Source organism: Heterodontus francisci, chromosome 44, assembly GCF_036365525.1.
Source record: "Heterodontus francisci isolate sHetFra1 chromosome 44, sHetFra1.hap1, whole genome shotgun sequence".
In the NCBI taxonomy this organism is placed as follows: Eukaryota; Metazoa; Chordata; class Chondrichthyes; order Heterodontiformes; family Heterodontidae; genus Heterodontus; species Heterodontus francisci.
Window position 1 is genome coordinate 21,024,673 of NC_090414.1, and position 19,339 is coordinate 21,044,011.

The following is a 19,339-nucleotide window of genomic DNA, read 5'->3' on the forward strand; positions in this document are numbered from 1 at the left end:
TGCATTGCGCAACTTTAATTCCAGGCACGCCCAGAACTTGGGGAAAAAAAAGGGGGGGGGGAATGAATTGCGGCCACAAGGAACCTGTGGATCATAAAGGGCCGAAAACAGGTGGCCTTTCAGGCATTGACCAAACAAAAAAAAAACATTACCAAGGTGGCGCGGCGCCGCTTTAAGTGGGCGGGCGGACGGAAGTGGCGTCAGAAGGGTGAAGGGTCGAGCGGAAGTGGGCGGCCATCTTGGTTGAAGGCGACGTTTCTGCGGCCGAAAGGAGAAGAAAAATAAAATCCGCCGGCAGCGGGAGCGCGCGGCGCGGGAGTCAGGCAGAGCGTGCCCGTGCGCGTGCCCGGCGGCGAGGGGAGACTGAGAGAGAGAGCGCGCGCCCCCCCCCCGCCGTGCGAGGCGGTAATCGCGCGCGTCCTTTGTCGGTTGCGCCCCCCCGAGGAGCCCCTGCGCGCTCCCGAGGAGCCCCTGCGCGCTCCCGAGGAGCCCCTGCGCGCTCCCGAGGAGCCCCTGCGCGCTCCCGAGGAACTCCCGCGCGCTCCCGAGGAGCGTCCCCCCCGCGCGCCCCCGGCCATGGGCTCCTCCAAGAAGCACCGGGAACGCGGCGCGGACGACAGCGGCCGCCACAAGAAGCACAAACACAAGGAGCGGAAGCAGCGGGCGGCGAGCCGGGAACGCGAGGGCCGCCGGCACCGGGAGCGGGAGCGCCGGCCACCGGGGGAGGCCCAGGCCGAGCGCCGCATCAAGAGGGAGAAGACCGAGGAGGCAGGTCAGAGAGAGACACCACCCACCCTCCCTGGGGTGACCGGGCAGGGGGATGGGGTCATAGGGCGAGGGGCAGGGGTGTCCGGGCAGGAGATGGGGTCATAGGGCGAGGGGCAGGGGTGTCCGGGCAGGAGATGGGGTCATAGGGCGAGGGACGGGGTGTCCGGGCAGGGGGATGGGGTCATAGAGCGAGGGACGGGGTGTCCGGGCAGGAGATGGGGTCATAGGGCGAGGGGCAGGGGTGTCCAGGCAGGAGATGGGGTCATAGGGCGAGGGACGGGGTGTCCAGGCAGGAGATGGGGTCATAGGGCGAGGGACGGGGTGTCCGGGCAGGGGGATGGGGTCATAGAGCGAGGGACGGGGTGTCCAGGCAGGAGATGGGGTCATAGGGCGAGGGACGGGGTGTCCGGGCAGGGGGATGGGGTCATAGGGCGAGGGGCAGGGGTGTCCGGGCAGGAGATGGAGTCATAGGGCGAGGGGCAGGGGTGTCCGGGCAGGAGATGGGGTCATAGGGCGAGGGGCAGGGGTGTCCGGGCAGGAGATGGGGTCATAGGGCGAGGGACGGGGTGTCCGGGCAGGGGGATGGGGTCATAGAGCGAGGGACGGGGTGTCCGGGCAGGAGATGGGGTCATAGGGCGAGGGACGGGGTGTCCGGGCAGGGGGATGGGGTCATAGAGCGAGGGACGGGGTGTCCGGGCAGGGGGATGGGGTCAGAGGGCGAGGGACGGGGTGTCCGGGCAGGAGATGGGGTCATAGGGCGAGGGGCAGGGGTGTCCGGGCAGGAGATGGGGTCATAGGGCGAGGGGCAGGGGTGTCCGGGCAGGGGGATGGGGTCATAGGGCGAGGGGCAGGGGTGTCCGGGCAGGAGATGGGGTCATAGGGCGAGGGGCAGGGGGATGGGGGTCATAGAGCGAGGGACGGGGTGTCCGGGCAGGGGGTAGTGTCATTGGGCGAGGGACGGGGTCATAGGGCGAGCGACAGGGTGTCCGGGCAGGGGAATGGGGTCATAGGGCGAGGGACGGGGTGTCCGGGCAGGGGGTGGTGTCATTGGGCGAGGGATGGGGTCATAGGGCGAGCGACGGGGTGTCTGGGCAGGGGACGGGGTCATAGGGCGAGGGACGGGGTGTCCGGGCGGGGGATGGTGTCATAGGGCGAGGGACGGGGTGTCCGGGCAGGGGAATGGGGTCATAGGGCGAGGGACGGGGTGTCCGGGCAGGGGGGGTTGTCATAGGGTGAGGGACGGGGTGTCCGGGCAGGGGGATGGGGTCAGAGGGCGAGGGATGGGGTGCCTGGGCAGGGGGTGGTGTAATTGGGTGAGGGACGGGTTCATAGGGCGAGGGACGGGGTGTCCGGGCAGGGGACGGGAACATAGGGCGAGGGACGGGGTGTCCGGGCAGGGGACGGGGTCATAGGGCGAGGGACGGGGTGTCCGGGCAGGGGACGGGGTCATAGGGCGAGGGACGGGGTGTCCGGGCAGGGGATGGGGTCATAGTGCGAGGGGCGGGGTGTCCGGGCAGGTGATGGGGTCATAGGGCGAGGGACGGGGTGTCCGGGCAGGGGGTGTTGTCATAGGGCGAGGGACGGGGTGTCCGGGCAGGGGGTGTTGTCATAGGGCGAGGGACGGGGTGTCTGGGCAGGGGGTGTTGTCATAGGGCGAGGGACGGGGTGTCCGGGCAGGCAATGGGGTCATAGGGCGGGGGACGGGGTCATAGGGCGAGGGACAGGGTTATAGGATGAGGGAAGGGATGTCCTGGCGATGTATAGGGGCAAGGGGGAATGTGCGGGGGTTTGTCTGGGTGTGAAATGGTGGGAGGGGTTGCTGATGTCGTTTTTCTCGCACATTAATCAACCCCTTTCTTATCCCTGTTTCTTAACCTTCAGCTGCCGGAGCAAAGTCAGCTGCTGCGAACGCCTCTCTGAGTATCGAAGAAACAAAGTGAGTGAATAAATGTCGCTGTACACCGCTGCCAGCTTCTGTCTTCTCCGAGTATCAAATTTACAGCACAGGAACAGGCCATTTGGCCCATCAGGTGCATGCTGGCATTTATGGTCCACATGAATCTCCTTCCCACCCAGCTTCATCTCACCCTGTCTTTGCTGAGCAATCACTGACAACCAATGCTGTGTTAGCTGGGGCTCGGTGGGTCTCTCTCTCTCTCTCTCTCTCTTTTTTTTCTCTCTTTTTTCTCTCTCTTTTTCTCTCTCTCTCTCTTTCCCCCCCCCCCCCCTTCGGGGTCAGACGGTCGTGGGTTCGATCCCCAGTCCAGAGCCCTGAGCTCATAATCCAGGCCGACACTCCCAGTGCCACTTCTGAGGGAGTGCCGCACTGTCGGATGTGCCGTCTTTCAGTTGAAATGTTAAACTGAGGCCCCGGTCTGCCCTCTCGGGTGGGTGTAAAAGATCCCACAGCCACTATTGGAAGAGCAGGGGGGCAGTTCCCACCCCCCCCCCCCCTCCCCCCACCCCCCGGGTGTCCTGGGGACAATATTTATCCCTCAACCAACATCACTAAAAACAAATGATCCGGGTCATTATCACATTGCTGTTTGTGGGATCTTGCTGTGCTGCAAATTGGCTTCCGCGTTTCCTACATTACAACAGTGACTACATTTCAACAAGCACTTCGTTGGCTGTAAAGCGCATTGGGACGTCCTGGGATGGTGAAAGGCGCTATCGAAATGCAAGTCTTTCTCTCTAACTGACTCTCTTGTGTTCTCTGCAGCAAACTTAGGGCCAAGCTGGGCCTGAAACCCTTGGAAGTACATGACTCCAAAAAGAGTGAGTCAAATTTTGACATGGTCGGCTGTTTTCTTCTTGGAGCAAGACTGCGCTATAGGGGCAAGACCTCAGGGCATCAGTATGATTAAGGAGAGGAAGTTACGGCCTTTAGAGAAGGTGCAGAGGAGGTTGACCAGAACCGATCCCAGGGATGAGGGACTTTCGCAATATGGAGAGACTGGGCGAAGCTGGGATTGTTCTCCTTAGAGCAGAGAAGGTGAACAGGAATCGAGGCGTTCAAAATCATGAGGGGTTTTGACAGAGTAAATAAGGAGAAACTGTTTCCGGTGGCAGGAGGGTCGGTAACCAGAGAGACACAGCTTTAAGATAATTGGTAAAAGAGCCAGAGGGGGAGACGAGGAGAATTTTTTTACGCAGGGAGTTGTTGTGATCTGCAACGCGCTGCCTGAAAGGGCGGTGGAAGCAGATTCAATAGTAACTTTCAAAAGGGGAATTGGAGAAATAGTTGAAATGGAAACATTTACAGGGCTCTGGGGAAGTTGTTGGGGGGGGGGAGGGGGTAGTTGCCATTTCCATGTCAGCTGTGGCTCAGCGGGCAGGGCTCTCGCCTCTTGAGCCAGGAGGCAGTGGGCTCGAGTCCTGCTCCAGACACTTGAGCACAAAATCCAGGCTGACGCTCCGAGCGCCGGCACCGAGGGAGTGCTGCACTGCCAGAGGTGCCGTCTCTCGGATGAGACGTTAAACCCAGGCCCTCGCAGGCGGGCATAAAAATCTCCCTTCAATATTTATCCCTCGACCAATGTCGCTTAGACAGGTGGCCTGGCCATTGTCATATTGCTGCTGGTGGGATCTTGCTGTGCGCGAATTAGCTACCGTGTTTCCTGCATCACAAGAAGTGACCGCGCTTCAAGTAAAAGTACTTTGTTGGCTGTGCGGTGATTTTGAATGACGAAAGAAATGCCAACTCCTTTTCATTTTTCTCTCTCTCTCTCTCTCGCTCTCTCCGTCTCCTTTGGCAGCCGAAGCTGGGACGAAAGAGGACCCGGTTCTGGTCCCAGCTGTGAACCCCATCGCCTCGAAGCAGCAGGAGGACATTCGGGTGAAGCTCGCCGCCCTGAAGGAGAAACGCCTCCTGAACCAGAAACTAGGGTAAGTTAGGCTGGCCGAGCGAGCAGCTTCGAATTCCCTGCGGGGGCTGACAGCTGGTGGAGAGCTACGGGCCCTGTCGCTGTGGAGATCACTAGGCCAGTGGGGGGGGGAGGTAAATCAATGTCTGTATCACAGGGATGTTTACAAGCCCACGTCTCACCGAATTTTTTTTAAAAAATTGGCCAAATTGCAATGTTTGCTCTCTGTCCTTTCAGGAAAGTAAAATCTCTGGGTGATGATGATGCCTGGTTGGATGATGCGATGGCATGGGTGGAGAAGAGCAGGAAACTGCAGAGGGAGAAGGAGATGGCTGAGAAGCGGGTGAGTACGGGCGAGAGGAGCGCAACTCACTCTTGCCCCGTAAGCACTAACCAACCGAGGGCGCGGGTACACCGGAGGCACCACAGTACCTCAGCGAAGGGAGATGGAGTCAAGGCCGGTGTGTGTGCAGGGGGTGTTATGCCTTGTGTGCTGAACATCTGTCTTTTTCCTCTTTGCTTTGGACTGAGCTGTTGTGCTAATTGATTCCAGGCAAAGCTCCTTGAGGAGATGGACCAAGAGTTTGGCGTCAGCAATTTGATCGAGGAGGAACTGCGCACCAAGAAACAGGTGAGGGGCTCAGCGTTTTTGGGAGAGGGGTGGGCCTAAGCATTGTTGGCCTGTGGGGGCTGCATCCCGTTACAGGACAAGCAGGGTGAACAGGGGCATTAACCCGGAGTGCAGAGGACGGCTGGTGTGTGGGGGAGTTACCCTGGGGATCTCTGTATATGACCCTCTGGGGGGGGGCCGGTCTGTAGAGAAACTCCGGGCCAGGGCGATCCATGAAATAACATGAAACTCCCCACCGAGCAGGGCTGGCCTGGCAGTTGGGAGACTGTTCAGGGCACTGATTGGTGGGGATGTTCCAGTCAGGAGTCAGTGAATGAGCAGAGGCAGGAGCAGCGTGCGGCCAACACTAGCAGCCCAGATAAGGAGGGGAGCGAGCCCACAGAATATGATAAGTATTATATCGTATAATTTAGATGGGGGAAAAGGGGTCCTTCAAACAAACAAAGTTTGAGAACCACTCCTGTTCTACACCCGTGCTGTACCTGTCCTGGGAGTGTTTGATGGGGACAGTGTAGAGGGAGCTTTACTCTGTATCTAACCCCCGTGCTGTACCTGTCCTGGGAGTGTTTGATGGGGACAGTGTAGAGGGAGTTTTACTCTGTATCTAACCCCCGTACTGTACCTGTCCTGGGAGTGTTTGATGGGGGACAGTGTAGAGGGAGCTTTACTCTGTATCTAACCCCCGTACTGTCCCTGTCCTGGGGAGTGTTTGATGGGGACAGTGTAGAGGGAGCTTTACTCTGTATCTAACCCCCGTGCTGTACCTATATATGAACGTGCGAAGTAGGAGTAGGCCACTCGGCCCCTCTAACCTGCTCCGCCACTCAACAAGATCATGACTGATCTGATTGTAACCTCAACTTCACATTCCCGCCTACCCCCGATAACCTTTCACCCCCCCTTGCTCATCAAGAATCTACTTTTGCCTTAAAAATATTCAAAGACTCTGCTTCCACTGCCTTTCGAGGAAGAGAATTCCAAAGACTCACGACCCTCTGAGAGAAAACATTTCTCCTCATCTCTGTCTTAAACGGGCGGCTCCTTTATTTTTAAACAGTGACCCCCCTAGTTCGAGTTTCTCCCGCGAGGGGAATCATCCTTTCCACATTCCACCCTGCCAAGATCCCTCAGAATCTTTTATGTTTCAATCAAGTCGCCTCTTACTCTTCTAAATTCCAGCGGATACAAGCCTAGTCTGTCCAACCTTTCCTCATAAGACAACCCACCCATTCCAGGGGCTGCTCATACCTGCCCTGGGAGTGTACTGTGCTGCGTGAGAAGGGGTTCGAGTGGCTGTGTAGCAGTGGGTGTATATATGACATTTTTCTATGTTGTCCACCCCACTGAGAGTATAGACAGAATTCCCTCCAAGATTCCGAGTAGTGTCGAGGGAATATTTGGAACTATTGACCAGGGGGAGAGGGGTGAGGGTGCAGTCCTGATGTATACAGTTTGTCATTTTAATTCAAGCTGCATTTTCACCAGTGCTGGTTTTAGTTTGGTTTTCTCAGACTGATATCCTGAGCGACCACCCTTAACACAAAATCCCACCTTCCACCTGGTGCCAAAATCTAGACCTGTTGTTCGCTGAGAAGGCCAGCAGTGATTTCCCGTCCTCCGTTGCCCCGAGAAGCTGGTGCTGCGACTGAGTGGCTTGCACCGTCACGTCAGGGGGGGGAGCTGTCAAGAGACAGGCGCGTTGGGTGTGGGATCCGGAGTCACATATAGGCCCAGACCGGTTGCGGAAGGCAGCTTTCTTCCCGACAGGTGTTTACGACGGTCCGTTGGTTTTCATGGTCCACGGATCACAGCCTTTCATTCCCATCCGCATTTAAGTTCTCAAACTGCCTTGGCGGGATTTGAACTCGCGTCCTCTGGATTAATATTGGTCCAGGCCTCTGCGTTTCTAGTCAAATCACATCAGTGCCAGGGAGTAGGGTGGGAGGGGGCTCATGCGGAGCCTTAAAGCCAGCCTGGATTAGATGGGCCGAATGTCCTGTTTCTGTACTGCACCTTCTACTGAAGTCCACGGAGACTGGATCGGAAGGGGGAGGGAGGGGGGGGGCGCGGTGGTGCGTGATGGTAACTGACACTTCCGCTCTCTCTTTTCAAGTCTGCCTACACGTCCCAGGACCTGAAAGGACTGACGGTCCAACATGACATCGAAGCGTTCAAGGAAGGAGAGGCAGTCGTGCTGACCCTAAAGGACAAAGGTAAGCGGGGTGAGGGTATTAAGGGTTACGGGACCGAGGCGGGTAAATGGAGTTACGAAGCAGATCGACCACGATCTCTCAATGGCAGGACGGGCTCGAGAGGCTGAATGGCCTCCTCCTGTTCTAAAATAAGAATTTTCACTGGCCAGCGGGTTTATTTTTAAGGATGGATGGAGGTGGTGCTGTGCTACATAACCCTCACCTTTCTGTCTCTCTCTGTCACTCAGGGGTTCTGGACGAGGAGGATGATGTTCTGGTCAACGTCAATATCCTGGACAAGGAGAGAGCCGACAAGAACGTGGAGCACAAGAAGAAGAAGCCGGACTACCAGGCCTACGAGGAAGAGGAGAGCGTTGACGACATGGTGGTGGTGGGTCCCTGCAACGTGCCTCTGAAGCAGTGGCACAGGTTCCACAGTTTGGGGTTAGGGTGAAGTCACTGTCGTCCAGGCAGAAAAGGGTCCACATTCTGGACCTGTCGCTCCTGTTCGCTGAGCTCAGCTAAAGGCGCAGAGCTGCGAATCAGCCAGGGTTCCTGCTCCTGATCACTGTCCAGTGACCCCCCGGGTTAGAGAGAGGGGGGAGAATCAGTCAGGGTTCCTGCTCCTGATCACTGTCCAGTGACCCCTGGGTTAGAGAGAGGGGGGAGAATCAGTCAGGGTTCCTGCTCCTGATCACTGTCCAGTAACCCCTGGGTTAGAGAGAGGGGGGAGAATCAGTCAGGGTTCCTGCTCCTGATCACTGTCCAGTGACCCCCCGGGTTAGAGAGAGGGGGGAGAATCAGTCAGGGTTCCTGCTCCTGATCACTGTCCAGTGACCCCTGGGTTAGAGAGAGGGGGGAGAATCAGTCAGGGTTCCTGCTCCTGATCACTGTCCAGTGACCCCCCGGGGTTAGAGAGAGGGGAGAATCAGCCAGGGTTCCTACTCTTGATCACTGTCCAGTGACCCCTGGGTTAGAGAGAGGGGGAAGAATCAGTCAGGGTTCCTGCTCCTGATCACTGTCCAGTGACCCCCCGGGGTTAGAGAGAGGGGAGAATCAGCCAGGGTTCCTACTCTTGATCACTGTCCAGTGACCCCTGGGTTAGAGAGAGGGGGAAGAATCAGCCAGGGTTCCTGCTCCTGATCACTGTAATGTGATTTTCCCCCTGATTGTAAGTGGAACTGTATGGGCAGGGCTAAGCTGGACTGTGTTGCCCCAGGTGGTCGAATAGCTTGCTAAGCCAAGATCCTGTTGCGGTTTTTGGCAGGGTTGGAAGCTAAACCACGCTCGGGCAGTGAATATTGGGGGTGGGGTGGCTGAGCAGGGGCATCACAAGTGGCCCTGACCCTGTCCAGGGGCAGCGGGTACTCGCTGGGGAGGAGCAGCAGCCCTGGCCCCTCTGCCTCCACTCGACGTTGTTGCGGCTGGGGGCCCCGGGGTTAGCCAACCGAGGGCAGGCTGTGAATTTACCCTGGGTGCTGGAGATGTACGGTTCAGTTTCCAGTTCCGGGATTGTGGTCTTCAACCTTGTCAGGTCAACTATCGAGGCTAGTTACCTGAAAGAATCATTTAATACAAAAACAAAACATGTGGGAGCAAGGAATATGCTGAGAGGGTGAGAGAAAATAAACACCAGCATGGACTGATGGGCCGAATGGTGTGTTTTTGTGCTATAAAATTTCATGGAGAGACTGGGAGAAGCTGGGATTGTTCTCCTTGGAACAGAGAAGGTTAAGGGGAGATTTAATCGAGGCGTTCAAATTTTTTTTGTTTTTTTTTTAGTTCAAAGCGAAATCGGTTCTCTCCAAGTACGACGAGGAGATAGACGGGGAGAAAAAGAAATCCTTCAGGCTGGAGACAGGCGGGACTGCGGACGGCTCGTGGGAGCGCGAGCTGCAGCAGATCCGGGAGACGCTGCGGAACCAGGCACAGACGCTGGACATGCCGCAGATGAAGGTGGCTTCGGAGTTCTACACGGAGGAGGAGATGGTGAGGAGCTCGCTGCGGCTGTCTGCGCCTCCTAACCCCCCCCCCCCCCCGCCAGCGGGAAGGGCGGTGTGGGACGCTGCATTGCGAAGGTCGGGGTGTCTCGCTGTGCTGTCATTATTTCTCCCTCTCTCTCTCCTGCAGGTCACGTTTAAGAAAACAAAGAGGAGGGTGAAGAAAATTCGAAAAAAAGAAAATACACTGAAAGCCGACGACCTCCTCAGCCACGGCCACGAAAGTGCCGTCACGGACTACGGGTCCAGGTGGGTCACCGCTCGAGCCCCCCTCGCCTTGACTGACTTCGCCCGCTGTCCGTGGTTTATCATTAGAACGAACACTGCTCCTTCCTATTATCTCAGTCCCACCTTCTCTTTCCCCCGCCTTCGGTCCCCAGTCGAGACGCGCGAGGTGTTCATTCTGACGTCTGACTTTCACAGGGAACGCGGGCGAGGCTGGCAGTTTAACAGCGAGGCAGAGGCAGAGGGCATCGCGGAGCAAGCAGAGGCCCCAGCACCAGAGGCACAGTCCGTGTCGGACGACATCCGCGTGGAAAACATGGACATCAGTGACGGTATGTGTGATTGAGGCATAGTGGCTGTCCTACGGGAGGAGTGGGGGGTGAAGATTGGTCGGAGGGACCGCTTACTGAGATGAAATTGGATTTCACTGCCCAAACCCTCATCTGTGCTTTTGTCATATCTCGCCCCCTTCACTATCTCTGTTACCTCCTCCAGCCCCTACAACCCTCTGAAATCTCTGCCCTCCTCCAATTCGGGCTTCCCTGATTTCACAGAATTGTTACAGCGCAGGAGGGGGAGGGGGGCATTCGGCCCATCGTGTCTGCACCTAACGAGCATTTCACCTGGTGCCACTCCCCCACCTTCTCCCCGTAACCCTGCTCATTCTTCCTTTTCAAACAGCTCTCTTAATTCCCTTCTGAATGCTTCAGCTGAACCTGCCCCCACCACGTTCTCAGGCAGCGCATTCCAGACCTGAATCACTCGCTGCGTGAAAAAGTTTTTCCTCCTGTCGCTTTTGCTTCTCTTACCAAATACTTTAAACCTGTGCCCTCTCGTTCTCCATCCTTTCACGAGCATTGCTCCACCATTGGGTGTAAGGTGGCTCCTTTTAAAAGGAGCCAGATCTATATCTGTTGAGAAAGATGCAAGAAACGGCTGTCTAATAACCTTATAAAATCTTAAGAAATTAATTGGATCTTAAGAAATAGTTCTCTCTCTCTCTTTTATAAGACAGATTGCATAGCAGGCAGCCAGAGCAGTGTAGACCTGTTATCTCTGCTGGGTTAAAGGTTAAGCAGGATGTCCTCGCCAGCAATAAGTCATGAGATGACTTCATGGCTGGAGGTGGGAGGGATCCGCCTTGAATATCTGTCCCTTGCTCAATGGGCAATTGAATGTGATTGGCAGAAGGTGAGACCTTGAAATAAAGTCTACAAACAGATGCTCGGGAGGGAAATCTTCAGCTGCCTTCGGAGAGAGGGATAGCTTCCTGAAGCTCGGCTTCGGTTAGCTCGAGAGAAGACTGAGGACCCCCCCCCCCCCCCGAGGATCGAAGAGACCACCAACACCTCGCCTGGCTCATCTGTCTGCCTCGCCCTGTAATCTGAGATCAGTAATCTGTTACGAGTCAATTGTCTTTTCTGTCTATTTAGCTCATGCGCCGTTAATGTTTAAACTGTTTATTAATAAACTGCTTTTAAAAACCGCTCCTGTCATCGGAGCCCCCCCCCTTCTTTGGGTATCTGTGACTCCCAAACCTAAATCTTACAAGGGCCAAGGACTTTATTTAAATAGCGCCTGTCACTACTCCAGGACATGCTATAGTTCTTTACAGCCAATGAAGTACTGTTTGACGTCACTGTTGTAATGTCGGAGCCAAATCACGCACAGCAAGATCCCACAAACAGCAATGTGATGATGACCCAGGTCGTTTGTTTTTTTAGTGATGTTGGTTGAGGGATAAATATTGAGCCCCAGGACACCGGGGAGAACTCCCCCCTCTGCTCTTCTTCCAATAGTGGCTGTGGGATCTTTTACACCCACCCGAGAGGGCAGACGGGGGCCTCGGTTTAGTGTCTCATCTGAAAGACGGCACCTCAGACAGTGCGGCACTCCCTCAGTACTGGTCCCAGGCGTGCTGGCCTGGGTTATGGGCTCAAATCGCTTTGGAGTGGGATGTGAGCTCATGACTCGGACTCAAGAGGTCCGCTGATCCATGGCTGACAGCTGAAGGAAGGAGGGGTAGAGAGGGGCAGTGTTTTGGTGTGGGGGTTTAGGCAGGGGATCAGTGCTTTTGTAGGGGATGAGGGTAATAGCGTGGGATCGGTGGGCGGGGAGCAGTGGGAATGGCCTGACGTGACCAGCCTGCACTGTGTTCGCCCTCAGATGAAGCCCGAGCTCCTGATTCTCCTGTGGCCATCGACGAGGACGAGGCCGAGATAGAGCTGCAGAAACAGCTGGAGAAACAGCGGCGGCTGCGACAGAGCCACAAGCAGTCGTCCGACAAGGTGAGGCAGTGGACCAACCCATTCATTTCAACAAAAAAAAAGAGGGCGCTGCCCCCCCCCCCCCACCCTGCGCAGCTGCTTTGGGAAAGGCGGGCACTTCGTCGAGTGGAGCAGCGATCGTGTACCCGAGCTCTTCACCTCTGCTCGTGGGCGTGCACATTTTAACGGGGGTTAGGTTTTCCCCTCTCTAAGGGTGCTGGGAGTACTCGTACAGGTCTGCCTGAAGCACATTGAACCTGGTCGGGTTTGTTGATCACTGGTTGGTGCTGTCGCCCTCTGAGTGAGTAAGGGAGCTTAAGTTGGCAGTGAGGGCACCACTGCCCACCTGCACCAGCCTGTAGTCTGGCACGGACCCCCGCGGGTTCGGGGCTTGGTCAGGATCAGCGTTTCAGCTACGCTGGGTTGCAGCGACACAGCTCCTGAGATTGGTCGCACGTAATTAAAAGCCAAAAAAATATATGTTTTCCTTCCCTGCCAAATCCCCAGGTTGTCGACATTGCGAAGAAACTGAAGTCCGACCGCAAGGATGAGGACGAGGACGACCTGGAGAGGAAGGGGGTGATTGTCTTCAACGCCACGTCCGAGTTCTGCCGGACGCTCGGAGAAATCCCGACCTACGGACTGGCCGGGAACCGAGAGGAGCAGGAAGAGTTGCTCGTGAGTGTTTAGGGTGCGCCTGGCAGCAGGAGTTTGTGTGGGGAGCACTTTATATCAGCGCTGCCCCTGGGCAACTTGCGCCTCTCTCTCGCATTTGAAACCCAACCTTCTCGACTTCCTCCTACCCTCCCTGGTTCAGCTGAGAACTTGCAGATGACGTTCACACGACCCTGCTGCTGTTGTCAAATGAATTGCTTTGTCCTGGATTGTGTCGACTTTCTTGAGTGTTGCACCCATCCATCACACTCCTGTAACTGTCCTGGGAGTGTTTGATGAGGACAGTGTAGAGGGAGCTTTACTCTGTATCTAACCCCCGTACTGTACCTGTCCTGGGAGTGTTTGATGAGGACAGTGTAGAGGGAGCTTTACTCTGTATCTAACCCCCGTACTGTACCTGTCCTGGGAGTGTTTGATGGGACAGTGTGGAGGGAGCTTTACTCTGTATCTAACCCCGTGCTGTACCTGTCCTGGGAGTGTTTGATGGGGGACAGTGTAGAGGGAGCTTTACTCTGTATCTAACCCCGTACTGTACTTGTCCTGGGAGTGTTTGATGGGGACAGTGTAGAGGGAGCTTTACTCTGTATCTAACCCCGTACTGTACCTGTCCTGGGAGTGTTTGATGGGGACAGTGTAAAGGGAGCTTTACTCTGTATCTAACCCCCGTACTGTACCTGTCCTGGGAGTGTTTGATGGGGGACAGTGTAGAGGGAGCTTTACTCTGTATCTAACCCCCGTGCTGTACCTGTCCTGGGAGGATGGTTCTGTGTGCCTGCAGTTTCTGACTGATGTTGATGTGTGTGTTATTTGCTCACCCTCTCTGCAGGATTTTGAGGTGGAGAACAAGGAATTATCGGACGACGAGATGGAGCTGGACCGGGATGAGACGGTGGGCTGGAGCACAGTGAATTTGGACGAGGAGAAGAAGCAACCGGAGGTGAGGCAACCGCGGTTGTACCATTCCCGGGTCGGGAGGGAGGGTCAAAGGTTGACTGGTGCAGCCTTCTCATCTCTGGACCAGCCTTACCACTGTCACTCTGTCCCTGTGAACTGGAGCCCTCAGCTGAAGAATCGTCCAGTTCTTGGCCCTGCACTTTCAGAAGGATGTCCAGGCCTCGGAGAGGGTGCGGAGGAGAATTACTGGAATGGTCCCAGGGATGAGGGACTTCAGTTAATGTGGAGAGACCGGGAGAAGCTGGGATTGTTCTCCTTAGAGCAGAGAAGGTTAAGGGGGAGATTTAATCGAGGTGTTCAAAATCGTGAAGGGTTTTGATGGAGTAAATCAGGAGAAACTGTTTCCAGTGGCAGGAGGGTCGGTAACCAGAGGGACACAGATTGAAGATAATTGGTCAAAGAAACAGAGGGGGAGATGAGAATCCTTTTTTTACACAGTGAGTTGTTGTGATCTGGAACGCGCTGCCTGAAAGGGCGGTGGAAGCAGATTCAATAGTAACTTTCAAAAAGGGGAATTGGATAAATAGTTGAAAATGGAATAAATGTACAGGGCTGTGGGGAAAGAACAGGGGGGAGTGGGACTGATTGGTTCGCTCTTTAAAAGAGCCAGCACAGGCATGATGGGCTGAATGGCCTCCTCCTCTGCTGGGTCATTCTTTGATCTCCACACTGTGATGTCGGCTGAGAAGTCCTTTTTAAACACCGCCCCCCCCCCCCCCCCCCCCCCCCCCCGTGTGATCTCAGGCCAGTTGGTGCAATCTGTCGGGCCTCCAGCTTAGGTTTGAAGCTAGGGCAGACTAAAGGTGTGCAGGGCTCCTGCCTGAATTGAAGCCGGGACAGGCCCTGATGCGGAGATACTCGGCAGCAACAGAGGGATCGACCCTGCTGTCTGCCCGTTTCTGGAGGGACAGAACCGAATAGCAGAGGAGTCCCGTTAAGTTAGTATTGCACCTTGCTCAGACCACATTTGGGAGTCGCTGTGAACAGTTCTGGTCGCCATATAATAAAAAGGATATAGAGGCACCGGAGAAGGTGCAAAAAAAAAATTAATTTACAGGGATATGCCAGAACTGAGAGGTTATTCCCATCCGGAAAGATTGAAGAGGCTGGGGCTCTTTTCTCTAGAAAAGAAAGAGCTGAGGGGTGATCCAGGTCTTAAAGATAATGAATGGGTTTGGTAGATGTAGGGTAAATGTAGAGAGGATGTTTCCACTTGCGGGTGAGACCAGAACTAGGGGGCATCAATATAAAATAGTCACTAATAAATCCAATGGGGAATTCAGGAGACACTCCGATCCCCAGAGAGTGGGGAGAATGTGGAACTCGCTACCACAGGGAGTGGTCGAGGTGAATAGTATCGATACATTGAAGGGGAAGCTGGATAAACACATGAGGGAGAAAGGAAATGGAAGATGTTGATGGGGTGGGAGGAGGCTCGTGTGGAGCAGTGTCTCAGTGGGTAGTTTTCTCTCTTTTTTTTCTCTCTCTCTCTCAGAAGGTTGTGGGCTCGAGCCCAAATTGCAGGCCGACACTCCCAGTGCAGTAGCGAGGGAGTGCCGCAATGCCGGAGGTCGCTTCTTTTCGATGAGATGCAAAACAGAGGCTCCCATCTGCTCTTTCAGTGGATGTAAAGGATCCCATGAGTGCTTCTGTGCCGCTATGACTATGATTAGAGGGGGGCGGGGGCGGGGGGGTTCTCCTGGGCCCAATAACTATCCCTCAACCAGTGTCACTTGGTAAAAGTAACGGACGATCTGGTCATTTGTCACCTGGCCAATGGTGGCATCTTGCTGTGTGCAGGGTAAATGCTTCCGAGCACAATGTACTTCATTGGGTGTGAAGCGGTACACGTCATGAAGTTGTGAAAGCTGCTGCATAAATGCCAGTTTTATTTATATATCTTGTGTTTCGCTGTGTTACTGACTCTCTCTCTCTCTCAGTTCTTAGCCACATCCACGACCATCCTGGATGAAGAGCCCATCGTGAACTGCGGACTGGCGGCCGCGTTGCACCTCTGCAGAAACAAAGGCAGGTTAATCAGCCGGGAAAGCCACCCCCGGAATACCCGGCGGAAACCCACGCAATCTCCGCACAGGCGGTACCCAGAATCGAACCCGGGTCGCTGGAGCTGTGAGGCTGCGGTGCTAACCACTGCGCCACTGTGCCGCCCATAGTGCAGTGAGACGGAGGCCAGGGCCAGGGCCAGGGCCAGTGCTTGTTTCTATTTATTCGTTATTGGGATGTGGGTGCCACTGTGTGGCGAAGGGCAGCCCAGTGTAGCACAGAGCTGCGTATTAATGCTCAGTGCAATTCTGAGGGACTTTGGTTATGTGGAGAGACTGGGATTTGGATAAATATTTGAAAAGGAGAAATTTGCAGGGCTGTGGGGAAATGGAACCAATTGAACAGCTCTTTCAAAGAGCTGGTTCAGGCATGATGGGCTGAATGCCCGCCAGTGTCATTCTCTGGAATCAGAAGTATCAGGGCTCCCTCCACAAAACTCGGCTGCACTTGCCACTCTGAGCCAAGATGGTTGCCGGAGGCTACGGTCTCCCCAAGTGCCCCTGTAGCAGGCGGGTTTCCTTCTGGTCAATAATCAACGACCCGCTCCCCCCCCACCGGCTGCAAAACATTGCGAAACCTAGGTGAGGGCACACCCGTGCAGCTCCCATAGTCGAATAGCTGGCCGCTGCTCAGTGACGCAGGTAAAGAAGGGGTCACTTGGCTGAGTTAGTGAAGGGGTTTCCTCAGTGAGGGTTGGACCTTCAGTAGAGGAGGGTGGACGATTTGGTGGCTGTGTGGTGAGATTTGATCGGCGCTGTGTTTGAGTTAATGAGGAACTTTTCCCCCTCAAAGAGGAGAGCCTGTGACTCCTGCTCCTTCCTGTTTCAGGTCTGCTCGACACCACAATGCAGAAAGTGGCCCGGGTCCGATCATCAGTCAAGACTCTACCATCAACAGTTTACGCCATTGAGGACAAGATGTAAGGAACTGATCCACAGGAGGAGCTCCGGTCCTGGGCCAGTGCAGTGAGAGGGAGCTCCGGTCCTGGGCCAGTGCAGTGAGAGGGAGCTCCGGTCCTGGGCCAGTGCAGTGAGAGGGCGCTCCGGTCCTGGGCCAGTGCAGTGAGAGGGAGCTCCGGTCCTGGGCCAGTGCGGTGTTTATTTTCATTTATTCGTTATTGGGATGTGGGTGCCACTGGCTAGGCCAACATTTGTTATCCATCCCCTAATTGCCCTTGAGAAGGTGGTGGTGAGCTGCCTTCTTGAACCACTGCAGTCTGTGTGCGGTAGGTACACCTGCTGTTAGGGAGGGAGTTCCAGGATTTTGACCCAGTGACAGTGAAGGAACGGTGATATAGTTCCAAGTCAGGATGGTGTGTGACTTGGAGGGGAACTTGCAGGTGGTGATGTTCCCATGCGTCTGCTGCCCTTGTCCTTCTAGGTGGTAGAGGTCGCGGGTTTGGAAGATGCTGTTGAAGGAGCCTTGGTGAGTTACTGCAGTGCATCTTGTAGATGGTACACACTTCTGCCACTGTGCGTCGGTGGTGGAGGGAGTGAATTTTTGTGGATGGGGTGCCAATCAAGCGGGCTGCTTTGTCCTGGATAGTGTTGTTGGAGCTGCACCCATCCAGGCAAGTGGAGAGTATTCCATCACACTCCTGACTTGTGCCTTGTAGATGGTGGACAGGCTTTGGGGAGTCAGGAGGTGAGTTACTCACCGCAGGATTCCTAGCCTCTGACCTGCTCTTGTAACCATGATATGTGTGCGTCTGGTCCAGTTGGACAGATCTGGGACTCATCCCCACCTCCTACCTCTGTTATTTCTAAATATTTGGGGTGACAATGTTTCTCATCTGGGACCTGTACCTATGAGCCTGTCGGTTTGGTGTGCGCGGCCTCACTGATCCAGTTAGTGATTCTAACTGTGGTGTGTTGATGCAGGTTAATAGACGACAAGTACAGTAGGAGGGAGGAGTATCGCGGCTTCACACAGGAGTTCAAAGAGAAGGAGGCGTATCGGCCGGACGTGAAGATCGATTATGTGGATGAATCAGGAAGGAGACTAACTCCAAAAGAGGTCAGATGAAAATCGCAATCGGAGGCTTGTGCAGTGGTTTAAAAGAAAACCTCTAGTTCGTGGCCCAGTCCAGGTCGACAGTGCTGAGGGAGTGTCTCGCTGTCGGAGGTGTTGTCCTTTGGATGAGACGTTTAAACCGAGGCCTGCATCTGCCCTGTCAGGTGGATGTAAAAGATCCCACGGCTACTATGATCAGATGAGCGGGGGGGGAGGGCAGTTCTCCACAGTGCCCTGGGCCCAATACTTATCTCTGAACCAGCATCACTAAGAAACAGATTATCTGGCCTTATCACATTGCTGTTTGTGGGATCTTGCTGTGCGCAGATTGGCTGCCGTGTTTCCTACAACAGTGACTATGCTTCAAAAGTATTTCATTGGCTGTAAAGCGCTTTAGGATCTCCTGAGGGGTGAAAGGCGCCATAGAAATGCAAGTCTGTCTTTTACAATGAATTAAGATCATCCCAGGTTTTATTATGCTCCCTATTGGTTGATATCTTTGCAGGGTTGAGCTCCGAGCAGTTGTTTCTCTCTCCAGCAGTAATCCTGTTCCGTGTCTGCTCTGTTATTCCCAGGCTGAGCTGCGTAAGGCGTGGACTTTTTATTAAAAAAAATGCTACATATGTTGGTGTTTATCGCCCGTCCCTATTTGCCCTTGAGAAGGTGGTGGTGAGCTGCCTTCTTGAACCACTGCAGTCCATGTAGGGTAGGTACACCCACAGTGCTGTTAGGAAGGGAGTTCCAGGATTTTGACCCAGTGACAGTGAAGGAACGGCGATATAGTTCCAAGTCAGGATGGTGTGTGACTTGGAGGGGAACTTGCAGGTGGTGGTGTTCCCATGCATCTGCTGCCCTTGTCCTTCTAGGTGGTCGAGGTCGCGGGTTTGGAAGGTGCTGTCGAAGCAGCCTTGGTGAGTTGCTGCAGTGCATCTTGTAGATGGTACACACTGCTGCCACTGTGCGTCGGTGGTGGAGGGAGTGAATGTTTTAAGGCGTGATGGTGGGGGAGACCCCTGCTGGCTGTCCATTTTGGATCTAACGGTTGGAATTTGGTTTAAAAACAGGCCTTCAGACAACTGTCCCATCGCTTCCACGGGAAAGGATCCGGAAAAATGAAGACTGAAAAGCGGATGAAGAAACTGGAAGAGGAACATGTGAGTTTACTTCCCTTTGCAGCCTCCGCACAGCTGCCCCCCTCTCCTTCTGAATAATGACCACCCTTCGCTCTGTCTTGTCTTGTGACTGTCTCTCTTTTTGTGTTGTGTTTGGTTCAGCTGCTGAGGAAGATGAGTTCTAGCGACACCCCCCTGGGAACAGTGGCCCTCCTGCAGGAAAAGCAGAAAGCGCAGAAAACACCGTACATTGTGCTCAGTGGAAGTGGCAAAAGCATGAATGTGTACGTGAGCTGGGCTGGGGGAGGAGGGTTTTGTTTTCTTGGGAGGGGTTGGTTTTGTTGTAAGTCTCTCCTCTCTTTTCTCTTTCAGGAACACAATAACCAAATGAAACTCACTGACCAAGGACTGCCGTTGAGAGTGGGAGCAAGCGAGTGGATGGGGGACAGGGTGGGGTGGTTGCCGTGGCTGTTTTTATGAGCTGATTTATTTCCAGTCGCCTGTTTTCCTTCTGTACATTAATAAAGACACTTTTTCCTTTTTTTTCCTAGAGTATTGAGTGGCTGAAGTTG

The 19,339-nt window shown here is 54.8% G+C and overlaps 1 protein-coding gene across 1 annotated transcript; it reads left to right on the plus strand.

Annotated features, from left to right (window-relative positions):
• Nucleotides 1–210: 210 nt before the first annotated feature.
• sart1 (spliceosome associated factor 1, recruiter of U4/U6.U5 tri-snRNP) lies at nt 211–19,310 on the plus strand. The gene is made up of 20 exons (XM_068021645.1): nt 211–772; nt 2,650–2,704; nt 3,491–3,546; nt 4,527–4,656; nt 4,872–4,977; nt 5,188–5,265; nt 7,379–7,478; nt 7,706–7,848; nt 9,240–9,446; nt 9,588–9,706; nt 9,881–10,014; nt 11,849–11,970; nt 12,457–12,627; nt 13,451–13,561; nt 15,519–15,606; nt 16,471–16,561; nt 17,523–17,658; nt 18,720–18,809; nt 18,930–19,051; nt 19,140–19,310. Exons 1-20 carry the CDS (start codon nt 577–579, stop codon nt 19,156–19,158), a joined length of 2,274 nt encoding a protein of 757 aa, XP_067877746.1. The 5' UTR covers nt 211–576; the 3' UTR covers nt 19,159–19,310.
• The last annotated feature ends 29 nt before the right edge of the window (nt 19,311–19,339 follow it).